The sequence below is a fragment of the Antechinus flavipes genome, chromosome 3 (genome assembly GCF_016432865.1).
Source record: "Antechinus flavipes isolate AdamAnt ecotype Samford, QLD, Australia chromosome 3, AdamAnt_v2, whole genome shotgun sequence".
In the NCBI taxonomy this organism is placed as follows: domain Eukaryota; kingdom Metazoa; phylum Chordata; class Mammalia; order Dasyuromorphia; family Dasyuridae; genus Antechinus; species Antechinus flavipes.
This window is the reverse complement of record NC_067400.1, coordinates 82003507-82028361: the sequence shown is the minus strand read 5'-3', so window position 1 is coordinate 82028361 and position 24855 is coordinate 82003507. Positions and strand designations below refer to the sequence as shown.

Sequence of the window (24855 nt, the reverse complement as noted above, 5' to 3'; positions counted from 1 at the left end):
ATGGATAAATTTGAATACATTTGAGATCATGATTGTGTTGCTATTAAAAGAGAAATTATCACGTTTTGAAGTTTAGGCAAAGTTTTTTGTATGCTCACATCCTACTGGTGAACAAAACATAAGCAATACCTTTTCCTAAATGCCCACAGTTATGTTAACTTTGTTTTAAAATCATTTTTAGTGATTAAAAAGTGTAGACAAAAGTTTAATAGAGAATTTATTTTTTAAGTTTAAAGTCAAGTGATCATAGCATAGCTGCAAAACTGATACTGCCAAATAGCACATGGGAGCATTTGGGGGGGAGGGGAAAGCAATCTTGGTTAAATTAAGGTTAAATCAGGTCCATGTCAGTATTTGTACTGGCAATCTTCTTTTGATTATTTTACCCCTGCAACTGATGAATATCTTTTCTGGCAAAGCTGGTAGCTTCTAAGGATCATTTAGGAATTAAGGAGAAAACTGAGGTCAGCTCCAGGTTCTTGTTCTGTTGGTGTTTGACCCCTAGTTTCCGAACAGAAAGACAACCGTAACATATCTGAAGACAAGTTCTATGTAGCCTAGGATTGCTACAGTTTTACTGTTATATATGGCAAGACTTAGGATTCCAAATCAGTGAAGAACTCAAAAATATATAAGTAAAATAATCTAAATATGGTTCTGTAAAATCATTGACTGGGCCTTATTCTTAGAACTGCATGTACTAAAACTATGCCCACGGTACACAAGCAAGTCCAAAAACACTTTCAATTAAATGAAACTTACTGCAATATAAATAACATTGCAATTTATTAATTAAAATAGAAACAGTAGGAATAAATTACTACCCATTATGATTATTTTTTGTCCCAATAAACTAATTTATGTATCACAACGAATTAGAATGTTGGATGTGATTTCCTTTTTTTACATTTAATTTTCAAGTGATGAAAGAAAAAATGCTTTCACATAATTCAGTACTAATGATTTATTAAAATCCCTTCCATAAGTAGCATTTTTATATATCATCTTAAAGTTTCACACATATAGAGATAGTAATTATTAATAGGAACCTATCTATTTACTGACAGCTCTATCCCTAAATAGCAATTAATACATAAGGTCTAATGAAACATTAATTTACCTTCACTAACTTTATTATTTATCATATTTAATATAATTACATGTATGTATGTTTGTAGTAGACACATTATACATACACATATAAAACTATCAAGTATATAGGACACATTTTTGAAAAACTTTGCTGAAACATGCCTACTCAATCAAGAAAAAAGGTCTACAGCAAAAACCCCATGCTTTGGGGTACCTTCCTTGGAGGCAACTGTCTACTACAAAAAAGCAGGGGGTATAGGAGCTCACAAAGGTGGCAACAGCCTCTCGTCCTTACAAGCACTCTGGGGATGAGCAGTGACCAAGTGGCACAGAACAAAAGGCGAGTCCAAGGGTACTAAAACCTAGTCTTACCCTTTGAAATATCAAATAGCAGAAAGACATATAGTCACTTTAGAATTTATTACTTGTTGCCCTTGGTACTCAATCATTTTTCCTAGAGGAAAAAAGGTTTCAATTTTTTCCAGTGACTTGGTTATTTCCATCAAAATCACATTGGCTGGTTGTTGCTTTTCCTAGACTAAGGATGTCAGTTGACAGATACCCTGGAAGAAGTTATATGGGACTGTAAACTTGTATCAGCATCTCATGAGTCACTCTGTGTGATAAGTGGTTACTGATCTGTAGATTAATGATTTCATAAAGTTATGCAAAATGGTTCCTTGTATTTAAAAACACAACATTTTCTAAAATTAAATTTTAACTTTACCTCAGGAAAAGTCGAGCTTTACTTCTTCCTAAAAGTGTTGCTTTGTTTCCTTCCACCAGTAGCATTGATCCTTCACGTAAACCCTTCACCAAAAATTTTTAATACGGTAAGTTTGCTAATGATCTGAACTTGAGAGATAAAACATAGCTATTGGATTGCAAAATGATTGGCAGTTTTGATTATGGGAATGACAGGGGAGAGAGAGAAAATGGTTATAAATTGGTGAGATGTTCTGCTAAAGAAAGGTTCCTGTAGAACCAGTTTCCAACTTGGAGCTGTTCTTGGATAACATACACCTGCTGACTTGCTCCTCCTTGACTTCAAAAGTAAAAAATGATGTGGAAATATAGTGGCCAAAACTGTTGTCATAGCTTTACCTCCAAATTCTTGATAGGATCTTCATGGATAATGTAATCATTATGGATCTTGTTCCGTGAATTTTTTCATTCAATTGTGCCGTGGGAGCCAATTCTAGAACATATCAATGCAGCCTCTCTATACTGCAACTATGAAAGCTCAACAAAGGGATAATCCTAAGGAAAGAATGACCCAATTCTGAGAATTTTGGCATGTTTGCCCGAAAAACTCTCCATTTAAGATATGTAGCTATAACCTGAAAAGTATCTGCTGTCCCAACTGATTCTCAATTTTGAAGAATTATGCTTACTTTCTACAAATCTTAACATCAGTCACATCTTGCCAAATCCTGGGTCTTCTAAAAATCTTCTTTCTCTTTATCTGCTTACACACTGTATAACTTCTGGAGAAAGCCACACAAATATGCAGACTTAGTTCACTACAAATTTACCTAACTTCATAGACCCTCCTTACTACAGAGCAGTTTTCATGAATCTATAGAAGTGTGCCTTCTTTTTGTCAAGGCCAATCAACTCAACTTTTGTTCTTGGATCCCATCCTGCTGGAAGTTTCCTCCTTCCAACATTCCCTCTTTTCTCATCCTCAATTTCTCTTCAGCCACTGGTTCCTTGCTCAATGCTGACTAATACAGGTCTCCTTTAATTTTAGAAAACTCATTTGATCATAATAAATATGGCAATATATTGTGGATGGCTTCACAAATACAAATGATATGTTACTTTCTCAAAGAGTAGGGAAGAGGCTTAAAGGAAAGAATTTGGGACACAATATTTTTTAAAATGAATGTTAAAAACAGATTAAAAAAAAAGAAACCTGATTTGATCCTGCCATTCCACCAAATTTATTATTTTATATATCACCTCATTTTCACATCCAAATTTCTAGAGAGTTCTAGCCACACTATTGGACTTAAACAACTTAATCACTTGGTAAATTGATTTGCCTTTTACAAACATGCTGGTTGACCTCTTTGTAATACTGTCAGTGCCTTTTTTTCTGAGGGCTCAGAATCATCTCTATCCCACAATGAGACACCAGAGGAAGACTTTACAAAATATAGTTTTGCTATAATTTTGCTCAGTGGACACATTTCAGGGATGTCATTTTTACAGTGTGCTCTCTTAAGGTGAAAGAACTGCAAATATGAAAGTATGCATTAACCTAAAATATTAAATATTATATATTAAAAGCATTATATTAGCTTTTAAAATATTTTGTATAGGGAGAGAGATGAAAAAGATTCAAAAGATTTATATATAAAGTCTTCTTTTTTTTTCCTTTTATAGGAAACTTTTATAAGAGGAATGATCTGAGATTAAATTCTGAGTAATGATCTAAATAGGCCAGTATTATCATTAATTATTATGGTTTTTTAAGCCTTCCAAGTTCCTTTATATGCCAATAGTTACCCCTGGTTTCTCGGAATGTGGTTCTTATTGAAGCCTCTGCTTGCTGCTTTCTTGTTCCTGTTTCCCCTTCAGTATCTCATCATCACTTGTAAAGAAAACTGATTTTCTTCTTAGAGTGTAATTTCAGGTGGCAAAGAAAAGTAGAAAAGTACAAGAATGAAAAGCATGCAGAGGTAAAAGCAGAAAAAGCTAAGAGAGACAAACACAAAATCAGATAAAGCCATGTGCTGGTTAACTATGTGCATAGTATTTTAGCTTCCCAATCTTATGATTAGCCATAGAAGTTAAATGTGGACAATACCAGTACTGGAGGGGTGTCTGGCTCTTCATGATACTGAAGAATCCGTTCTTCACGTGTCTCCTAGAAAAAGGAAACTTTTTTTAAAACTAAGACCACTGATGGATCCAACAACTATTTCCATTTCCTACCCCCAGACGCCTGTGTGTTTCCTCAGAAGATTTTTTGGCTTAGAGAAACAGAAGGCATCAGGGGTTAGAGTTGAGGGACTGTCATTATACTACTCATTGAGAGACACTTGGAATCTGAGAGAGGTTGTAAGAAAACTCAGTGACTTCCTCAGGTAGCCATACTGTCTTCAGATGATGCTCACTTTATAGGATGCTAAGCCACCTATCCACAGAATTTAATGGGTGAAGTACCACATGCACTGAAAAATAACTCCCTCCTGTCTTATTGGAGCTTTCTTCACTTGCCAAAGAGTTCTATTTGCTCTCAATTAAACAACAACTCAGGAGTGTTAGTCCAGCACCCATGGAGAAGCAGCAACAATGGAAAGGGAGCTCAGGTGGAGAAGGCACCTGCTGTGTAGCTTGGGCTCTGTTGTCTCAACAGTTTAGTTTTGATAAATCTTAAGAGTATTAAATAAATGTGATCCACTATTACACAAAACTTTTTGTGTTCTATCTCTGCCTTTGCTAATACGTATTCTCAGGATGCACTGAGGAAGGTTTTTCTACTCAAACTCCATCAAATGAAAACATCTTAAGGAAAAGCATCATGTCAAAAAGGTTATCAGTTTCTACTAAATGTCCATTCTCTTGGTAAGTCAGAGTGTCTGTCAAATGGAAATGCTTATTGGTCTACCATCTATGGAAACAACCTAAGAGAAAAACAAATGCTTGGGTGTGGCAACCTCTGTACCTGTGTATCTTCCTCCCTGTGATTAGTGGGTTTCACTGAAGGGCTGCCCTATGTTATTTACTGACTGCTGACTAAGGCTTAGAGCCAGAACTTTGCTCTTCAGGAAAGTCAGTTATCACCTTGGTAACAAATACCTACTTTTTTTTGTTTTTGTTGGTTTGCTTTTGCACAGTACTCCTAAAGGCAAGGAATAAATACCCAATTTCTGTTGTTTTGTTTCTTTTAATTTATAGTAATCCAAGTTTGTTGATTGAAAACTGATATACAACTGTACCACATTGCAGGCTTCTGAGAACAATTGCAAATTCTTCCCTTCTCAAAAGTATCTTGAAATTCTGTGGGGACAGTTATTCTACTTTTCTTTAAATTTCCTTCAGGAGCTTACTTATCCTTAAAGGGGTAAGGGGAAGGAATTTGAAGCTGAAGAATACAAAAGCATTTCCTTTAAAATGTTTTTGTGGGATAGGTTTTCTTCAAGTTTCAAATATTATCTCTTCTTATTTGCACTTCAAGAATATCAGCAAGTATTTATTGTATATGCAAAGATCTACATTATGATTGCTTTAACCAATATAAGAATTTGTAATGACATACTTACACCCATATGTGTGCTATTAACATCTGGATCCAGGTAGTGGGGATTGATATTAAAAGGAACAAATCCCAAAGCCTCAAAAGAAGGTGGGAATACAATCGGCATATCATTGGTGGTATTGATGCTGATGGTAGCTACATTTGTTCCAGCACTAGATCCCATGTATGGAACACCTGCCTGAAAGATTCACATTAACTTTGAAACAAAAAACAAGTCATACAACAAAACATGAGTGAGAAGCCAAAAATTACCACCAAGAACAAATCAATTATCAACACACACGTTAAAGTGCACACTCCTCAAATCTATAATGGCATTTACAATTCTGAAGAGAAAAACATTTCTGAGGAAGCAGAAATTCCTCTAAATCCCTGGCTGAACATAGGATGCTAAAATAATTGGGAATAAAGAAGAGACTCTTTGAAGTAAAGAGCTGACAGCCCTGAACTGTCAAATATCAAAATCAAATAAAACTGGCATGACACTTGTAACTGAGAGATGGCATTGATCACAACATTAGAGAACTCATTTTTTCAACCTTTAAACCCTTCATTACATCAAATGCTGTGAAGTGAAAATTAGAAAGATAAATACCAATTATGCATTCTTGTCTCTTCTGCCAAGTCAATGTTCACAGAGCTTGCATAGTAAAAATTACATTTAAATCTGAAATAATGGCATATCCCTTTTATGGAACTCTTGCTCCAACAGGTGACAGGGAATGAATTTGAAAATATTACATACTGGTGGACAATCTGGGATCCACCAAGAACCAGAGGGTAAAGTTTTGACTTTTAGTGTAACTTTTAGTTACCCCAAAGCATTAAGTATAATAATCATAATTTCAAAGATACCTGAAGCTTATGTCACATTATATTTACCCCAGCTGTTTTGCAAAAAATTTAAAAAGAGCTACTTATCTTAGAATTTAAAAAAAAAAGGAAGACATAGCTATCCATAAGAGTCTTGAAGGGTAAGAAAGAATAAACATCAGTTCTCTCAAGTTTCTAGAAATTATGATTGGAAATACAGCAATGATTTAGGTTAGATTATCTCAAAACTTGACAAACTGGCTTCCTAGAAAGCAAAAGAATGTCTTAAGAGTTTAGGGCCCCAAGAAAGCTACAGAAGAAGTTCCTTTTTCTTTTTTATTGCAAAAGTATACAGTGCTTGGGTTGCCATGCAAAGCAGGAGCTTCTGGGGCAGTATTTTTATCTATGAAGGCAGAAAGAGAAAAGAAAATAGCTGAAAACCAGCTATTCTGCTCTTTTCTCTTCATTTTCTATATATTTTTATTAAGATAACAGAAACTATTTAACCCTTAGCTAGCTTAATAATAGACCTGGACTCAGTGGAAGTGATAATTGTATTCATATGTAGTCTTTTTTTAGACCTTTTTTATTTTTTAAAAAATCTTGGAAGTCTCTGCTAAACTACAAATTTATCTCTGAGCTAAGCATATTGTCGTTTCAGTCCTTGTACTGAGAGAGTTATATTCTGTTTTATATGTAAAAATCAAAGTAATGCAGTCTTTACCTAGAATTCTTCATAATCTCATGTGTCACTTTCCATCTCAAATGAACAGTACTTTAATCAACAATATTTTTCAGTTCATCCAACATTTCCTATAGTTTTAAAAGTGCCTCTGAAGAAGTTCATGAATGTGTTGTACTCAACATCAATAAGCTTTGGAGGGCTTGTCCTAAAGGATATTCAAAATTATTCTTTTCTAATATGATCTCTTAGATCAGTCTTGCCTCCATAAGCACACAATGAATAATGCGACATCTATCATTAGTGCTAGAATACATCTCCATAGATTTAGCAGCCAACTTATTTTTAAAGGGAAAGCAAGATATAGAAAAATAAAAATTAACATATCTATAGAATCATTTAATTTTAGTTTCAGTAAATCAATGCAGGTCAACTTACAAGGAGGACTCTTTTCTTGATCTCGGGAATCAGATTTAAATCATATAATGTCTTTAGAAGTCTGAAAGTATTACCGCCACCTGTATGGAAAAAAACCAAAACACATTTTATTTTGCCTAAATAAAAATACTGAAATTGTGATATTCTCAATATGTCCTCAAAGTGAAGTTGTGGGTAAGCAAGAATGATCCAAAAACAGACTACAAAGACTGGGAACACATGAACCAGAGTTTAGTTATTAATTTTGAGGAAGAATCAGTCCAAATCATTCTGTCCTGTCCCGTCCCTAACCCTTAGGAAGTAAATTCTTTCATCTAGGACTGGCAGAGAAAACCATAGTAGTTACCAGCAATAAACATTTGAATGCTTACTTTATACAGGCTTTACTCAATCTGAAGGAAAACCAAGAAAAAAAGTCCCTGATGAGAGCCCAAGTAGAAGGAAGTAGGGCTGACAGGGCTACCAGAGCTAATTCAGATTATGTTTCCAAGGGCAAGGTAAAGGAAGGATATCTACTAACACTACTTTTACACTATATCACCAAGTCAAGAAAGGAAAAAGAGAAAGGAATAAATACCTACACGTGCCAAACATTGTCCTAAGAGCTTAACAAATATTTCATTTATCAATCCTTACCACAACCCTATGAGAAAAATAAATTTCATCCAAAATAACTATAGAATGTATAAAACATACTTAGCTATATGAAAACAAAACATTCTAAAGAAATAGATAGAAATAATCAGGAAAGATAATTTTTGTTTATAGTCGAGCAACTAATTAATTATTGATAAAAAATTATTGGTTAATAAACAATCACTGTTTCAGTATACCAAACTGTTATGGGCCAGAATTCTGAATTTGAAACAAGGATTCTTACAAGGTGCTAACTCAGTGAAATTGATAGTGACAATGGCTATTTAGCATGATGCTTAACAGTTCTCTAGTTCAGTACATGTATTTAGTACTTAATATAGTTCTACAAGATTCACACTTGTGATAAGAGAGCACATAAGCTCAGACAAACTCAGCCAGAATCAGAGCTAGGGAAGACAGAGAAGTGGTGGCCGGCTGTCCTCCTTTGCTTCTCCACTGAAACCAAGATCCGGAAAGCCTCCTAGCTGAGCCCCACGTGAAAGAGACAAGACTTACTACCAAAGGGCTACCTGATAGAGCTAGAAAAGTAATAAAATTCATCTGGAAGAACAAAAGATAGAGAAACTCAAGAGAAATAATGGGAGAAAAAAGTAGGAATAAAAGGCGCCCAGCAGTACCAGATCTCAAAGTATACACACAGTAATCATCATTAAAACTACTAGATAACTGTTAATACTGGGAAGGTAGGTGATACAAATGAATAGAACATTGGCTTGGAATCAGGAAGACTCATCTTCCTGAGTCCAAATCTAGTCTCAGAAACTTACAAGCTGTATGACCATGGGCAAGTCACTTCACCCTGCTTGCTTCAGTTTCCTCATCTGTAAAATGGGCTGGAGAAGGAAATGGCAAACCATTACAGTGTCTTTGCTAAGAAAACCCCAAATGGGGTCATGAAGACTCAGACATGACTTAACAACAATGGTTAACAAATAGTTAAACTGAATAGGAGAAAAGACTATTTAAAGATACCAATTATTGGGGTGCCTCTAAATTTATTGTGAAGTCCATAGGATTTTCTTGACAAAAAGACTGGTGCGATTTGTCATTTCCTGCTCTGATGCCCCATTAGGAACTAAAGAAAACAGAAACTTTAACTTAGAATTTGAAAATGATATTCTAAAAGGCAAAGAATAAAGGCTTATGACTAAGAATAATTAATTTAGTAAAGCTGAATATAATCATTTGTGGGGGGTGGGGATGGGGAAGGAAATGGAATTTTAATGAAATGGAATGCTTACATTCCAATATGGAACCCAATATGGAACCATGATATATGTGTCCCCCTCTTAAATGTTATTAGAGTAGCCTAAAGACAATATAATTAGACAGAAATCTTGGTAACAATTCTGTTATACCCTGCTGAAGAATTAAAAGAAGCAGAGTCTGAAGCCAGATCTAAACTCAGATGATCCTGACTCCAAGTCCAGGGCCTTTTCTACTGTACCACAATAGCTGCCCCCAACTGAGGTATCATTACCCAAAAGAAAAACTAATGGGAAAGTTAGAAAGCCTTCTAGCAAAAATTCATCGAAGACCAACTTTTCACACTATCACAGGACACCCTATCCTTTAGCAGGCCATAACAGAACTGATCCCAGGATTTCTAAGTAGATTCCTCCTGGGTTCCCCAAATCACTTTTAGAGGGGGTCATATAAATCATCACTTCATAATAGAATGTAAGCATCACATTTCATTTAAAGTCCATTTTCCCCTTAATTAAGCTTTGTTGAATAAATTATTCTTAGTCATATGCCTAGTCTCTTTGCCTTTTGGAATATCATTTCAAGCTGTAAATTAAAGGAATAAAACTTCTGTTTCTAATAAGCAAGTAATTTTACATTTTACTTTTACTGAGAAATACCTTTCTAGATAGCAGCTGCTGGCTAAGTATAACTTGAAATTAAATACAAGTGTCTCCTTAGTCATACCTTAGCAATGGCTCCAGTTCTTTTGTCTTAGATATGAAGTTGTCTTCTTAAAGAAGTATTTTAATTTAGAACTTTTGAAAACAAAATTTAAAAAGAAAAAGAAAGCTTAAACCTTTGAAAGATTCAAAATATTTTCACCTTACCTACAAATATGGCTTCAGATTTCCTCACAGCTTCCACAGGGTCAGAAGATTCATGAATGCTGTCTAACCCATATCCTTAAATTCAAAAACAGAATTTGGTTTATTCACACATGGTATGATTTTTGCTTAAAGAGACAACATTTTCACTCACTAGAAATTGGCATGGGAAAACTCTCAGCTTATCAGAGGGTTAGCTTTATAACAGAAGTAATGGATCTAGTAACAATGAAATGATATACAGGAAAGTACCCTGAAAGTTGTTTTTGCTTTCGGTTTTTCTTTTTTCTTTTTAATTAGATCTGTGATTTCAATTATGTGGGGAACACCAAAATTCTTTCTATTGCTTGGCAAATCTACTTTAACTTATACTGTCTTAGAAAGTTATCAGAGACTCCAACTTTAGGCAACATACCTGTAGTTACATAGTATGTATCAGCACCAGGCTCCTTGAACACAGCCCTTTCTGATTCCAAAGTGACTTCTAGTAACTGTGCACACTGATTCTCGAAGATAATATTATTTCTAGCAATTCTAAGATTTGAAGTCAAAATGATATCCTAGGAAAGTCCCCAGTTATATTTTGGAATAGGGAAAAAACCAGGAATAAACTATTACTTGTTCATTCAATTTTATTATTCTTTTTAGCAAGACATCAGGATTAAGGACTTGCCTGAGGTCATAGAGCCAGAAAACATTTGAAATGGATTAGAACTTAGGTCATTCTGCCTCCAGGTCCAGTGCTTTATACACCAAAAAGACCAGTTCAATTCTTAGAAAATTGTGCCAACTACTTGGGCTCTAAAAGTGCTTTGTATAAGCATGATAGTGGGTATTTTAATTGACAGGTGAATTACTAAAATCTGATAATCACTAATATTTTAGCAAGTCTACAATAAAAGTAGATTTTTACCTAAGCTTTCAAATTTTTCTCTTGCAGTTTTGGCATAGGCATCTCGATCATGAAGTGCATATGGAATAAAAAGAACTCGCTTCACTATTCTGGGGGAGAAAAACAAAAAGAAATATTCACAGTTCTTTAGTAGTCAATGATATATAAACATATCTCATTTTGTGTGTGTCTGTGAGAGAGAGAGAAAAAGAGAGAGAAAGTGTGTGTGTTAGCTGAGTTAAAATGATTCTACTTACAGGAAAGTTCCTCAATCTAACTCAAAACCATCCTCTACTTCTAAGCTTTATCTTGTACAGCCTAACCTTGAAACCAATGTGAGATATTCATCACTTGTAAATATTTCTTAAATACAAGAATATATCAAAATTTGGGGCAAGATTTTCTCTTAAACACAAACAAACTGAATTATTGTTTGTTTTGTACAGACTAATTTTAGGATTTCTTCTTACCAACCCATATGGGGAAATGAGATAGTGTTTAGCCATAGCTTCCTCTCATTGTTGCTCTTAAGGATATGTTAAAGTAATTTGTCGTCTGCTTTCAAATATTATCACTCAACTGAAACTCAAAGCTATCTCCAAAACTACCTGCCATATGTAATGGTCTTTTCTCAATCCTCAACCTTAGCACTTATTAAAGGGTTGTTGAGGGATCCCTTGAACATGTCTTTTTGAGTTGTCGTATTTTCCAAATTTTCCAATACTGGACCCCAGACATGAAAGTGACTCTGAATGAATCAAGGATGAAGGCCCTTTTTACCCCTTGTGCCAGATGACATAATTTGTTATTTGCATCCCAATGTGCTGGGATACTTTATAGGTGAGTAGACTCCTCTATCTTCAGAATCTTGCAGTTCCCAAGGAAAAAGAGTGAGTCTTTTGCTGTTGCCTAGCTCCTTCCCTTTAAGAGGAGTTTTGGTTGTTTCCCCACTTTCATTGCACCTTTCCCCTTCTATTCCACACTTTTTTAGGGAAATATGTTTCATTCTCCTTTTGAACTCTCATAAATGTGCAAACTTCTAAGGCCTATGTTCATTTCTCTTATAAAAACCTGGTTTTCACATTAGTGTCATGACATGATTGCCTGTTGACACTGTTCGCTATCCTTTCTCCACAGAATATTATCTCATCTCTGGGTTTCTGTGCCTGTTCTTTCTTGGACTTTGCTGTCCCTTTCCATCCTATGCTCCCTCACTCCTTGGAATTAAACCCCTTGAATCAGTTCTGAGCCTTTTCTTTTTTCTTTATTTTCTGATCTCACAAATTCTCCCCAGTTCAATTATCATCTTGATCTAGATGAGTCCCAGATCTCTCTACTGTTATAGGTTCTCTCTGAGCTCCAGTCCCAAATCACCAACAGCCTAATGTTCATTGCAAGCTGGATGTTCAAACACATATGAATCTCAACATGTCCAAAACAGAACTCATCTTTTCCCACAACCCCATTGTATCTTCAGGATATACAGGTCAAGGTAACCGCCCTCTTTTGCAATTACCTTGGTATGCATTACAATCTTGTTGTCATTCCCAACTTATCATTCTCGCTCATGCTACATCTAATCAGTTTTAAAATCCTTTTATTTCTATCTCCACTCAATCATAAGTACATTTCCATTTCTAATCTGAAACAACAGCTTCCAAATCTCTCCCTTCTAAATTTATCCTCCATATAGTTGCCAAGGTGATTTTCCTAAAACAAAGGTCTGTGTCATATCTCCCTCTCATCCCATTCTGTAAAAAACTCCATTGGCTCCCTAGTACCTGTGAAAACAATAAAATCTTCTGTTTTGTAAGCAGAACTCTTCAGAACATGGTCCTTCCCTAGTTTTTTGGTCTTAACATGTACATTACTCATTTCAATGCACTCCACATTGACTTACATGTTATTCCTCAGACACAATGCTCCATTTCCTTTCTGAGGAAAAATTGTAATTTTAATAATTATTAAGATAATGTACATTGATATAATCATAATTTAGATTGCTCAGAGCTACCTTTTTGGCTTGGAAGTCAGTCTCCACGATGCAGCTTGAAATGATCAATCAATTTTTGACAACCCTCTCTTGTGTATATTAAAAAAAAAGAATCAAAAATTGCAGAAGCTGTCTCCCCCCTCTTCCCCCAATGATTTGAAATAATCACTTACAAATTGTTCCCATAGGACTGGAGAACATCCATATTTGTCCTGGAATATTTGTTACCTAGGCTTGGAATGCTCATATTCCCCACTTATACCTGGTGGAAACCCTCATTTCCTTTAAGACTCTCCTTAAGAATAGTCTTCTGCAAGAGACCTTTCCTACCTCCTCCCTCCAGATACTGCATCTATTTAACTTGCTTGTATTTTGAATATGATTTTATATGTACATGTTATCTGCCCCCTTAAGTTCCTGGATAGCAAGGAATCTTGTAATGCCTTCTCTGCATTCCCAAATAATCTACATTCTAATTAGTTTGAAATTCCACTTAAGGGTTCCCTTGTTTTAGTTTAAAATGCAGAATTATCAAAAAGGGGTAGTGTGCCTTAACATGACACTAGTAATTTATACTCCAGTGTAAAGCAGTTTTAGATTAAGTCCAGGATTTTGTTTTTCTATATCGGTTTAGGGGGAGAACAAAACAGGAGACAAAAAAAAATAAAAACAAACAAACAGTATGTGTTCAAGGGGGAAGGAGAGTGTGTAAAAAGTAAAGAGAAATAAGTAGGCTTCCAATACTATCTTCATAATTTATCTTATCCGACCCTGGTATCTCCAAACAAGGTTCAAAGATTCTCTTATTTTAACAGTTCTGACACAGAGACTAATATTTAAACTACTGGAGACTAAAGTACAACTCCTGCAAGAATATAAATTCTCTTTCTCTATCAGAATTTCCCACTATCAGCGGCATCTAAGATACAGACATTTTATACTCATGTAATAATCACTATCAAAAGTGCATGCACTCTATGCCATGTTTTGAGGCTGCAATACATCGTCAACTCCCAGTTCCTTCCGGGACGGGCTAGTGGAGGTTTCAGCGCCAGGCTACTGGAACCCTCCCGGGCCAGGCTAGAGAAAACTTCTGGATAGACTGAGCCCCTCCAGGCCAAGCTAGGGGATGCTTCAGAGCCGGGTTGGGGATGTTTCTGGGCTAGACGGAGCCCCCGAGGGGAAGGACCACTCCCAGGCGGGGCTAGCAGAGGTTTCAGGGCCAGGCTACTGGAGCCCTCCCGGACCAGGCTAGAGAAAACTTCTGGATAGACTGAGCCCCTCCAGGCCGGGCTAGGGAATGCTTCAGGGCTAGGCTAGGAGATCCTTTTCAGGGCCAGACCAGGGGATGTTTTAGGACTAGACTAGGAGAGTCCTCTCGGGCCGCGCGAGAGGATGTTTCTGGGCTAGGCTGACCCTCCCTCGGACTGCCCTTTGGGCTCTGCGGAGGAGTAAGAAAAGACCACCCAGCTCGAGGGTCGCAGCGCGGTCCCCGGGGGAGATAGGACGGGATTCCCACCACAATCTCAGCCTCCAAGCCCCAGGAACTCCCTTCCACTTTCCCCATTCGTCCCGCCCTCCTAGCGGGGCGGAGACGCCTGCCGCCCTCCCCGACGACCCCCGCGCCTCACCCCCCGAAGAAGCTGCGTATTTGCTCCTCACAGTGCTCCAGGTAGCCCTCCCCGTGGAGCCGCGAATTAGACACCAGGAGAAGGCGCCGCGGGAGGGGAGATGCCATGGTGCTCGCCCGCGCGCTCGGCGATCGACTGCTCGCCCTCCTTTCGAGCCGGCCCCGGGAGGCCAGCGACCCCGCCCCTGGGCGGGCTCCTCGCGAGGCCCCATCCTTCTGGCGGAGGGCTGAGCCCCGTCAGGGCGCGAAGCCGCGGGCAGAGAAGGACGGTCGATCGCGGGTCGGGGTCCCAGGGCAGGGGAGGGGGCGGTTTGAGTCATGTTGGACTTTGCCATCTTCGCCGTCACCTTCCTGCTGGTCCTTGTTGGAGCCGTGCTGTACCTCTACCCGGTAACCGGCCGCGCCCCCGGGGCCTCGCCCAGAGCTCGCTCTGCCAGCGCGGCAGCGAGAGGAGGGAGGAAGGGGAGCGGGAGGCTCGGGGCGGGACGGGGTGCTTGCTTCCCCGCCTCGCTGGGCCTGGGGAGGGGGCGGAGGCGGTGGGGGTCACGTGTTCCCTTTCTTGCTTCTCCCTCCCCCGCTTCCCCCCAGTTGCGGTGTTCCTCCTAGCCGAGTGTGATTTACCTGTGGCCCGCGTCGGCGCGTGGCCTCTCCCTCCCTCCCTCCCTGAAGCCGGAGTGGAAGGGGGACGGGGAGCACGTGGGGCGAACCACGTATCCCGAAGTGTGCTTCTCCCAGCTTGGAAAATGTCACTTCCCCTGCAAGTTGCCCCGACCTCACCTCCGGCAGTTAAGGGGTAACTCCTCCTGTCTCAGGGGAGCAGCGAAAAAAATGCCGGAAAATTCCTTTGAATCATTAGGAGAAAAGTCATCATTCCCATTATCATAACAGCTCAAATTTAGGGGGAGCTTCTAGGTTTGCTAAACTTTTTCCTCACCACCTGCCCCAGGAGAGGGTTCTTAGTCCCCATTTCTCAAACGAGGACCCTGAGACTGTTTCTTCCAGCGACCGGGGCTTGGCTACATCAGGAGGGAGAGCTTTGGGTATGAATAGAGGTCTTTCCTGTCTTCTAGGTCACTTAGCCTGACCGACCCATCTCATTCTAATAGATTGTTATTGTTCAGTCGTTTCACTTGTGCCCGACTCTTCGGGGCCCCATTTGGGGCTTTTTGAGCGAACATACTGAAGTGGTTGGCTATTTCCATCAGTGAATCAACATGTAGTAAGGGCCTACTTTGTGCCAGGCATCCTACTAAGTGCTGGAGCTACAGGGAAAAGCAAAAGAGTGATTGGGAGAAGAGGGTACCAGTCCTCGGGGAAATCCAGAAAGGTCTCCTTGTGCCGCTGGAGTTGAGCCTTGATAACCAGAGGCAAAGAGGAAGAGCTTGTGCAAAAGCTTAAAAGACCCAGAAGGAGTGTCATGATGTGGAGACAACCAGTCGGTTTGGCCATAATGACGGAGGGTTTGATCAGCTTGGACAAATAAACCAGAATAGGGTTCCCAGGAAAGTAAAAAGGCTATAACTGTGCTTTAGGAATATCAAGTAGGTAGTCCTCGCTGGGGTATGATTTGGAAAGAGGAAGAGACTGGCTTTCGGGATACCTTTAGGAGGCTATTGGCAATATTCAGAGAAAAGAAAATAAAGGAGTATCTGGGTTGGGTTAGTGTCTGGGTGAGTAGAGAGAAGGGTTTGGAATACAATTTCAGTGTAAGTCATCATAGTGGGGAACTCTTTATGATCCCAATTTGGAGTTTTTTTGGCAAAGATACTAGAGTGGTTTGTCATTTCTTTCTCCAGCTTATTTTACAGATGAGCAAACTGAAGCAAACAGGGTTAAGTGACTTGCCCAGGGTCACACAGCTAGTGTCTGAGCCCATATTTGAATTCAGGAAGATGAGTTTTCCTGACCCCAGAGTTGCCCTGATTGTCTAGCTAAGCCCCTGTAAAGCAAAAACTGTTTCTTATACCTGGTATCCACAATGCTGGGTCTTACATATAGTGTAGATCCTAATAAATGTTTGTTAATAATGGTAAGTGCAATCTAAGAAGCTCAAAATATATTATTCATCAATCTTTTCAAGTAATTGTGCTGTTTGGAGATAAAGGGGGGAGGAAGAAAGAAACTGTTAACTGAATTGTACTGTCTTGGTCTCTAAACTATGAATAGAGGAAGCCATACAAAGCAGACCTAGAGACAGGTTTTAGAGATCAAGTAGCTGTTCAGTCACTTTCAGAATGAGGAATATAGTTTGCAGACTGGAAGTTCTAGGTAGGAGACCTCGTCCTGTTGCAGGAAAGGTAGAGATTTTATGCATAAATCATAAATGGGAAGGGAGGGGGAAAGTGGATTACAATACAATCATTTTCAGAGTTTGATTTATTTCCCATGACAAGCACATAAATGGACAACAATTCTTAGGTTGTTTCATATTTTGAGGCCCGTAATCACTCCCTTTCCAGAGTTCTTTGATAGGAATAGTCGTAGTTCTTGCTTCAATTCACATGTACACAGGTACAGTACAGTACAAGAATATAGACATTGTCATAGTAGATTAATTATTTCAAGCTACACTGTGAGTTTCTGGCTCTCAATTTAGAAAAGGCAGTTCTGAGAAATCTAAATAATTAGTAAATTCATTTTATAAACATATCTTGATGATTATGAAAATCATCATAATTTTTCCTCAGAGCATACCTACATTTCAGAATAAGCTACATGAATGATACAAAATATATAACTTTACTTTCACTACCTAAAATATGCAAATTTAGGAACCCTAGTCAAAGTTTCTTCCTATTGCAAAATAGTCTTTAAATTGGAATGATCTTTTGCTCCAGTGAAATTTTTGGAAAGCATCAGTGATCTTAAGAAGAGGGGGAGTAGAGATACATTTAAATATAATATGTTTAGAGAGTTCTTTTTTTGAAGGTATTGAGAAATGAGAGCTTTGTTTTGCTTTTTTAATACATTTCTTCCACAATAAAATTGAATTTTATATTACTGATTTGATCAATTTCCATATGGTAGTGCTTTTATAAACTATATATCCTTTGGAGTTAACATTTGCTTGCTAAACTAAAGCATGATGTTTATTTTAGAATAATTTTGTTCATTTCAATTCAATAACTATTTTTCAAGATCTTAAAATTTATAGATACTGTGCTAAGCACTGGGATTACAGAGCTTCAGCCCTCAAGAAGTTTACCTTCTGACTCTTAAAATGCTATAGGAAGTACTATGTGAACATGTGGACAAGAAATGAATATCTTATTATCTCTCTCTCTCTCTCTCTTTCAACATACAGTATGGGAAACAGAACAGGGACTTGAACCTTTTTTTTTTAAGTCAAACAAATGATAAAAAAAAATTTTAATTTGGGCATAGAGAGAAATTTAAACCCCTTTTTTATTGTCAAAGTGAGGGAGATTGTGTAAATCAAAGGATTACATTTTTTTTTCATTTAAAATTTTTTATTGATATTTTATTTTTATCATCAAAATTTCTTAGTTTTCCTTACCCACCATAGTCATCTTACATAACAAATAATATTTTTTAAAGAAAAAGAAAAGGAAAAATTATCAAAACTGATCAATATATTGAAAAAATGTGAAAATATGTACAATGTACCACAACTATGAATCTTCCACTTCTGTAAAAGAGTGGGATGGGAGCTTTTCTTCACATTTCTTGTATTTTTGTTCTTTGTTGTTTTGAAACATTAAATTTTGGTTATTTTGTGATTGTTCCTTCTATTTTTATTGTTATAGTCATTGTGATTATATATTTTTTAAAAAATTATTTTATTTTGACACATCAATTACTTTATAACAAACAACCCAAAATAGCTTCCCCTTAAAAGTTAAGAAAATCTGTTTAAATTTTGTTTGATTGCGTTGTAATAAAGTTAGCAAATGATATCAAGACAAAATTTTTTCTTCTGCACAAGAAAAAAAGAATTGAGAAATAAAAATCATGTCTTCTATTGAATTAAATGCCAACTTTTTAAGCTTAGTAAAAAAAAATTTGAGGTATTGAGTAAAAGTCAGAGAAAAGAACTGTGATTCTGTCTGGAACTCTCTTCTCTTATCCTATATTGTCTTATGTAGTAATATCATTTCCAAAGAGTTCATTTATTATTTCTCTAACAATGATTCCCAGTTTGATTGCTCTCTCCTGAGCTCTAGCCTCATCATCAACTTACCTTTTGTACATCTTTAGCTGAATTCCCAATAAGCCTTTCAAAGTCCAAAATAGAACACACTTTCCTCTCCAGATCCTCCCCTCTTCTGAACTTCCCTATTCCTATAGAGGGAAATCACCCAGATTGGTAAAGTCAGTGTCATCTTCTGCCCCTTTCTTGAACTCACTCCCCCTATGCAGTCTGTTATACTTGTCTTTGTTTTTCAACATCTCCTTTCCACTCCTGTCATACAGCCACCAACTTGTTTCAGGCTGTCATTACTCCATGTCTGAATTATTGCAGGAACCTTCAGGTTGGTCTCTTTGAGTCTCTTCTCACCACCATCAGTTAGCACAGTGCTTGGCAAATAGTGCTTAATAAATGTTGTTGATTTGATTTGACACCAATCCATCCTTCAAGTGAAGGTTTTTCCTAAAGAATAGTCTTAACTATGTCACATTCTTTCTTCCGATTCACTAAACCCCTCTGGTTCCTTTTCACCTTCAATAACAAATACATTATATATCTGGTTCCTTTTCACCTTCAATAACAAATACAATATATATATATATATATATATATATATATATATATATATATATATATATTTTTTTTTTTTTTCCCTTTCCTTTCCTCTCCACCCCCTTTTAATTCCGTCACAACCTTTCCTTTCTTTCTGGTCTTCTTATGCTTCCTCCATTTATTCTGTGATCCTGCCACACTGGCCTACTTGCACATGATGTTATTCTCCAGCTCTGAACCTTAACACTACTATCCTCTTTGCTTGGAATTCTCTCCTTCCTCATCTTAACCTCCCAGATTCCTTGGTTTCTTCAGGTCTCAGCACAACAGAAGGCCTATTTGGTTATTCTATTACTCTTACTGCTGTCCATTCTATACTATCTTAGCTGTACATCTGCTGTTTGTCTTCTCCATTCACATGTGGCCTTCTTGAGGGCAGGGGCCATTTTTGCCTTTCTTTGCATTCTCAGAATTTAGCATGGTGCCCGACATATAGCAAGAGCTATTATGTATTTATTAAAATGCTTGATGATCATTAGGTGCCAGCAGTTACTGTACAACATAAATAGTTTGTTGTACTTAAGCAAATACCTTTTTTTTTTTTAGGCTTCTAGACAAGCTTCAGGTATTCCTGGGATTACTCCAACTGAAGAAAAGTAAGTACTTCTTTCTTTGGTATCAAAAATAGTCAATTTACAACTCAAGTACATTGCTCTGAAGCCTATTTCCCTTTCAGATTCTTATGAACTCTACAGATCACATTATTCCTCTGTCATTCTTTCTCTTTACTTTATCAGTTAGCAAAATGCATCCTGAGGAGGATCATCTGATTACCAGAGGATAGTACTTCATGCTCTCCTCCTTTCCTTCTTTCTCTCATTTAGGGTAATTATGCAGAAAAGGGAAAAAATTAGAAAGAAAGAATTTTTTTAAAAAACTGCTCAGGCAAAAGTTCTTCATTTTTCTTCTCTAATGTGTAATACACAATAAAAAAAAACTGTATCAGGGTAAGGAAGCTTAAAAATTGTGGGATGATTTTGTTATCTGGTTTTAAATTGTTGAAGTTTCTAGATTATCAGAACAGCTCTCATTTAATAACAAATTTAAAAAGTACCTTATACATAAGCACTTACAGAAATGATATAATCTGGTGCATGTGTAGCATTCTGACTCCTGGCCTTCTTGGGAGCACGTGCCACTCCCACCTAAGGCTATCCCGGGAACAGAATAACTTCTCTATCAGAAAATCCTTGTGGTGACTTGCCTACCCATTCTCCTGAATTCTGGAGGTACTAGCAGGTGCTGACTATTACATTCTGGGACAGAATCCCAGAATCTCAGAACTAAAAAGCACCTTAGAAATTTCAAAGGCCAGCCTTCTTTTTTATAGGTGACCAAACAAAAGATCAAGTGACAGAATTAAGACTAGATCCAAATCCACCAACTTCTGCACCATCTGATAAGATTTCCTGATAAATTCATGTAGGTTAGAGTGTTTCATCTAATCATATCACCCAAAATATTGCCCTTATACTTGCTGTTGTTTCACCTTTTGCTCTCCTCCAGATTTTACTTATATGCATTTTCTAAAACCAGAAACTAGTTCAGAATAGGATTAACATGCTATTCGTAGCTAACTAGAGTTCTATTGTGATCTATGTTTTGTGGGGCTGGAAGTTTTTGGTGCGTTGGTATTGTATTGAATATAGCTGTTTGGTTGTCTGTGAGATGGTCTGTAGCACAAAAAACATGTCTCAATGCAAATGAAGGTAGGTTGAGGTCCTAAGATCAGAGTATAATTCATTTATTAACCAGACTAATAATAATCAGTAAATGGGATCAAAGACTCCAAGTAACAGTGAAGGCTGCCAGGGTCTTTTATAGTGCTTTATAGGATGACAGAGCAAAGCCCCAAGTAACATAGGTGAGCTTTCTTCTGATTGGTTAAAAAGTAAAAACCTCTGACATCAGCTTGACATGACATCTTTTGGATCGCCCCTTTTGAAACCTCCTTAACCATAAAAAGAAGTGTAATTTGGAAAATTGAGAGTGGCTGCATCATCTTTGATAGAATCAGCTTGACCTTTAGGTTAAATAAGTTTCTCCTGAATGAAGATAAGGGGTAAAGTTGCAAGGAGCAGGAGGTACATATCCAAGAATAGAATTGTGACTCAAGTGACCAAAAGTTACCTTGTAAACTTGTCAAGGGAAAGGAACAGCAGGGGGAATATTAAATCTAGCTTAATTCTTAACAAAACAAAGTGAAAAATCAATTTTCAATTTCACATTATTTGAGGCACTGAAACTACACCTTTACTTGCAGATAGAAATGAGAATATAATAGGGAATTAGCAGTCCCAGGATACAAAATCACAACCTGTAGCCAAATAATATTGAATTATTTATACCTTTCTTATCTTTTTAGAGCTTAAAAAGTGCAGAATTGGTTATATTACTTTTTAAAATTAAAACAATTTTTAGTAAATAGTATTTTTAAAACACATATAGTTTTCCAACATTCATCTTTTAAAAGATTTTGAGTTCCAAAATTTTCTCCCTAACTCCTTTTTCTTTGCTTCTCTGATGGCAATCTGATATAGGTTATACATATACAATCATGTTAAACATTTTTCCACATTAGTCAAGTGAAAGAAGAAATAGAACAAAAAGGGAAAAGCCCAAAAAACAAAAAAAGTGAAAATAGTGTGCTTCAATCTGCATTCAGATTCCATAGTTCTTTCTCTGTATGTGGATAGCATTTTCCATCATGAATCTTTTGAAAATGTCTTGGGTCATCGCATTGCAGAGAAGAGCTAAGTCAATCATAGTTCATCATTATCTCACAATGTTGCTGTCACTATCTATGATGTTCTCCCAGTTCTGCTCACTTTACTAAGCTTCAGTTCATGTAAGTCTTTTCAGGTTTTTCTGAATTCCATCTACTCATCATTACTTATAACAAACTAGTGTTTCTATTACTTTTTCAATTCTTCTGAGATTAATAAGTTAAATCAATTCTTTTTCTCCCCCCCTTCCTAAATTTTGCTTTCCCACCAGAGATGGAAATCTTCCAGATATTGTAAAGAGTGGAAGTTTACATGAATTCCTGGTTAATCTCCATGAGAGATATGGGCCAGTAGTGTCTTTCTGGTTTGGCAGGCGCCTTGTGGTTAGTTTGGGCACTATTGATGCACTAAAGCAACATATCAATCCCAACAGGACATGTAAGTTTAATTGTCTTTCTTAATTTTTTTTTTACTTTTAATATAAATAACGTGTATATTTACATTAAAAAGAAAGTTTGTGGTTCCAATGATCTTGTGATGAAGAAAGCCATCTGCTCTCAGAGAGAGAATTATGGGGACTGAGTGTGAATCACCTTTTTTTATTGTTTACATGCATTTTGTTTTCTTGCTCATTTTTCCCCTTTTTGATATGATTTTTCTTGTGCTGATAATTGTGAAAATATGTATAGAATTACACATGTTTAACATGTTTTGGATTACTTGTCTAGGGTAAGTGGTAGGTAAAGGGAGGGAAAAAAATTTGAAACACAAGGTTTTGAAAAGATAAATGTTGAAAATTATCTATGTATTTGTTTGAAAATAAATAGCTTTAATCAAAAAAGGGAGGAAAAGACAAGAAAAAAGGAAGAAAAAAAGAAAATTTGGTACACAAAATTAAAAATTAAAGATACATGACTTTGCACATATCTGGTCATTTCTGAAAATAACATCAGTATTAACTGTACTCATACTTTTATTTTTAAAAATTAATTCTATTTTAGATACTTTGCAAATATATATACTTTATATTCATTTTACCAATTTAATAAGTGAATAGATATAGATGCATTCTAAGAAAGTTCTCTAACAAGTAAATTTCTTTTCCTTTATAAAACCAGAGCTTTTCCCTTAGGGGGAAAAAAATTCTTCAATACATTTAGTTGAAAAATTTTGGAAGGAAAAGGTTAAGATGATTGCATGGGTCTGTGGCATGCTGTGTGAAGTACTTCTGGCCCTGTTTTTTGCATCATTTTTATAACTTTACAGTATTCCCATATATTTGTTTTTTCCTCCTCCTTTCCTTTCCCCCTTTCTTCTTCAAATCATGGAAATTTTTCTTGTGTCTGAGAACTGCTTTATTTAACATCTATAATTCTCAGAACTTCTTTCTGCCCTTCTATTTTTGTCTGGGAATTTATAATGTCTAGTAGAAAAAAGCTGTACTTTGCTATTGCAATCCTTAAGATAAAGTTATTCAATTTTATGAACAAAATTGTCCTATTTTATTGATCCTTAATTTCTAAATTCTGTGAAACAAGTTTTTGTAAAGTGAGTGGATCATTATAATGGTACTATAATGATTATTTTTACATAATAATTACTGATATTAATGAGGGCAATGATCTACCTACTAAGAGCAGTGTACTAGAGACACAAAACAAATTTATAACTTTGAATTAGGTTTTTGTTGAGTGAGATCCATAATTGTAATTTTAAGTACAGGTAAATCTGGAAATAGATGAAAGATAAATTGTTCATTCATTTTTTTATTAAAGCTTTTTATTTACAAAAATTCAACATTGACCCTTGCAAAATCTTTTGTTCTAAATTTTCCCCTCCTTCCCCCAACCCCCTTCCCTAGTTGGCAGGTAGTCCAGTACATGTTAGATATGTTAAAACATGTTAAATCCAATATGTGTATATATATTTATATAGTTATCTTGCTGCACAAGAAAAATCAGATCAAGAAGGAAGAAAAAAAAACTGAGAAAGAAAACAAAATGCAAGCAAATAACAACAGAAAGTGTGTTGTGGTCCACATTCATTTCCCATAGTCCTCTCTCTGGGTGTAAACAGCTCTCTTCATTACTGAACAGTTGGAACTGGTTTGAATCATCTCATTATTGAAGAGAGCTATGTCTGTTAGAATTGATCGTAGTATAGTCTTGTTGCCCTGTATAATGATCTACTGGTTCTGCTCATTTCACTCAGCATCAGTTCATGTAAGTCTCTCTGGGCCTCTCTGAAATCATCCTGCTGATCACTTATAGAACAATAATATTCCATAACATTCATATACCATAATTTATTCAGCCATTCTCCAATTGATGGGCATCCATTCAATTTCCCATTTCTAGCCACTACAAAAAGGGCTGCCACAAACATTTTTGCACATGTGGGTCTCTTTCCCTCCTTTAAGATCTCTTTGGGATATAAGCCCAGTAGTAACACTGCTGGGTTAAGGGGTATGCACAGTTTGATGACTTTTTGAGCATAGTTCCAAATTGCTCTCCAGAATGGTTGGATCCATTCACAACTTCACCAATAATGTTATCAGTGTCCCAGTTTTCTCACATCCACTCCAACATTTGTCATTATCATTCTCTGTCATCTTAGCCAATCTGACAGGTGTGTAGTGGTATCTCAGAGTTGTCTTAATTAATTCCTCTGATCAATAGTGATTTGTAATTCACTTTTAAATTGGGGCAAATCCTTTTAATTACTTACCATTTTACATATCCAATTCCTTTTAAAATCTGCAAAGGTATTTTTGTTGTTGATTTGTTGTATTTGTTTTGCTACAGTGACTTCTCAGTCACTTAATGAAG

General features: G+C 36.6%; 2 protein-coding genes across 2 annotated transcripts in view; one reads left to right on the top strand and one right to left on the bottom strand.

Annotated features, from left to right (window-relative positions):
- Positions 1-204: 204 nt before the first annotated feature.
- On the bottom strand, positions 205-14675 carry LOC127553201 (alpha-aspartyl dipeptidase-like). The gene is made up of 8 exons (XM_051983751.1): positions 14541-14675; positions 10938-11026; positions 10028-10102; positions 7296-7375; positions 5367-5540; positions 3908-3967; positions 1820-1902; positions 205-501 (listed from the first exon to the last, which is right to left on the bottom strand). Exons 1-8 carry the CDS (start codon positions 14645-14647, stop codon positions 441-443), a joined length of 729 nt encoding a protein of 242 aa, XP_051839711.1. The 5' UTR covers positions 14648-14675; the 3' UTR covers positions 205-440.
- A 112-nt stretch (positions 14676-14787) lies between these two features.
- Positions 14788-24855, top strand: part of LOC127553208 (cytochrome P450 20A1) — a 50391-nt gene continuing 40323 nt past the window's right edge. The window contains exons 1-3 of the mRNA XM_051983756.1: positions 14788-14929; positions 19848-19897; positions 22299-22465. Of these exons, the coding sequence (XP_051839716.1) occupies positions 14858-14929; positions 19848-19897; positions 22299-22465 (289 nt within the window). The 5' untranslated portion in view covers positions 14788-14857. The remainder of the gene's footprint in view (positions 14930-19847; positions 19898-22298; positions 22466-24855) is intronic.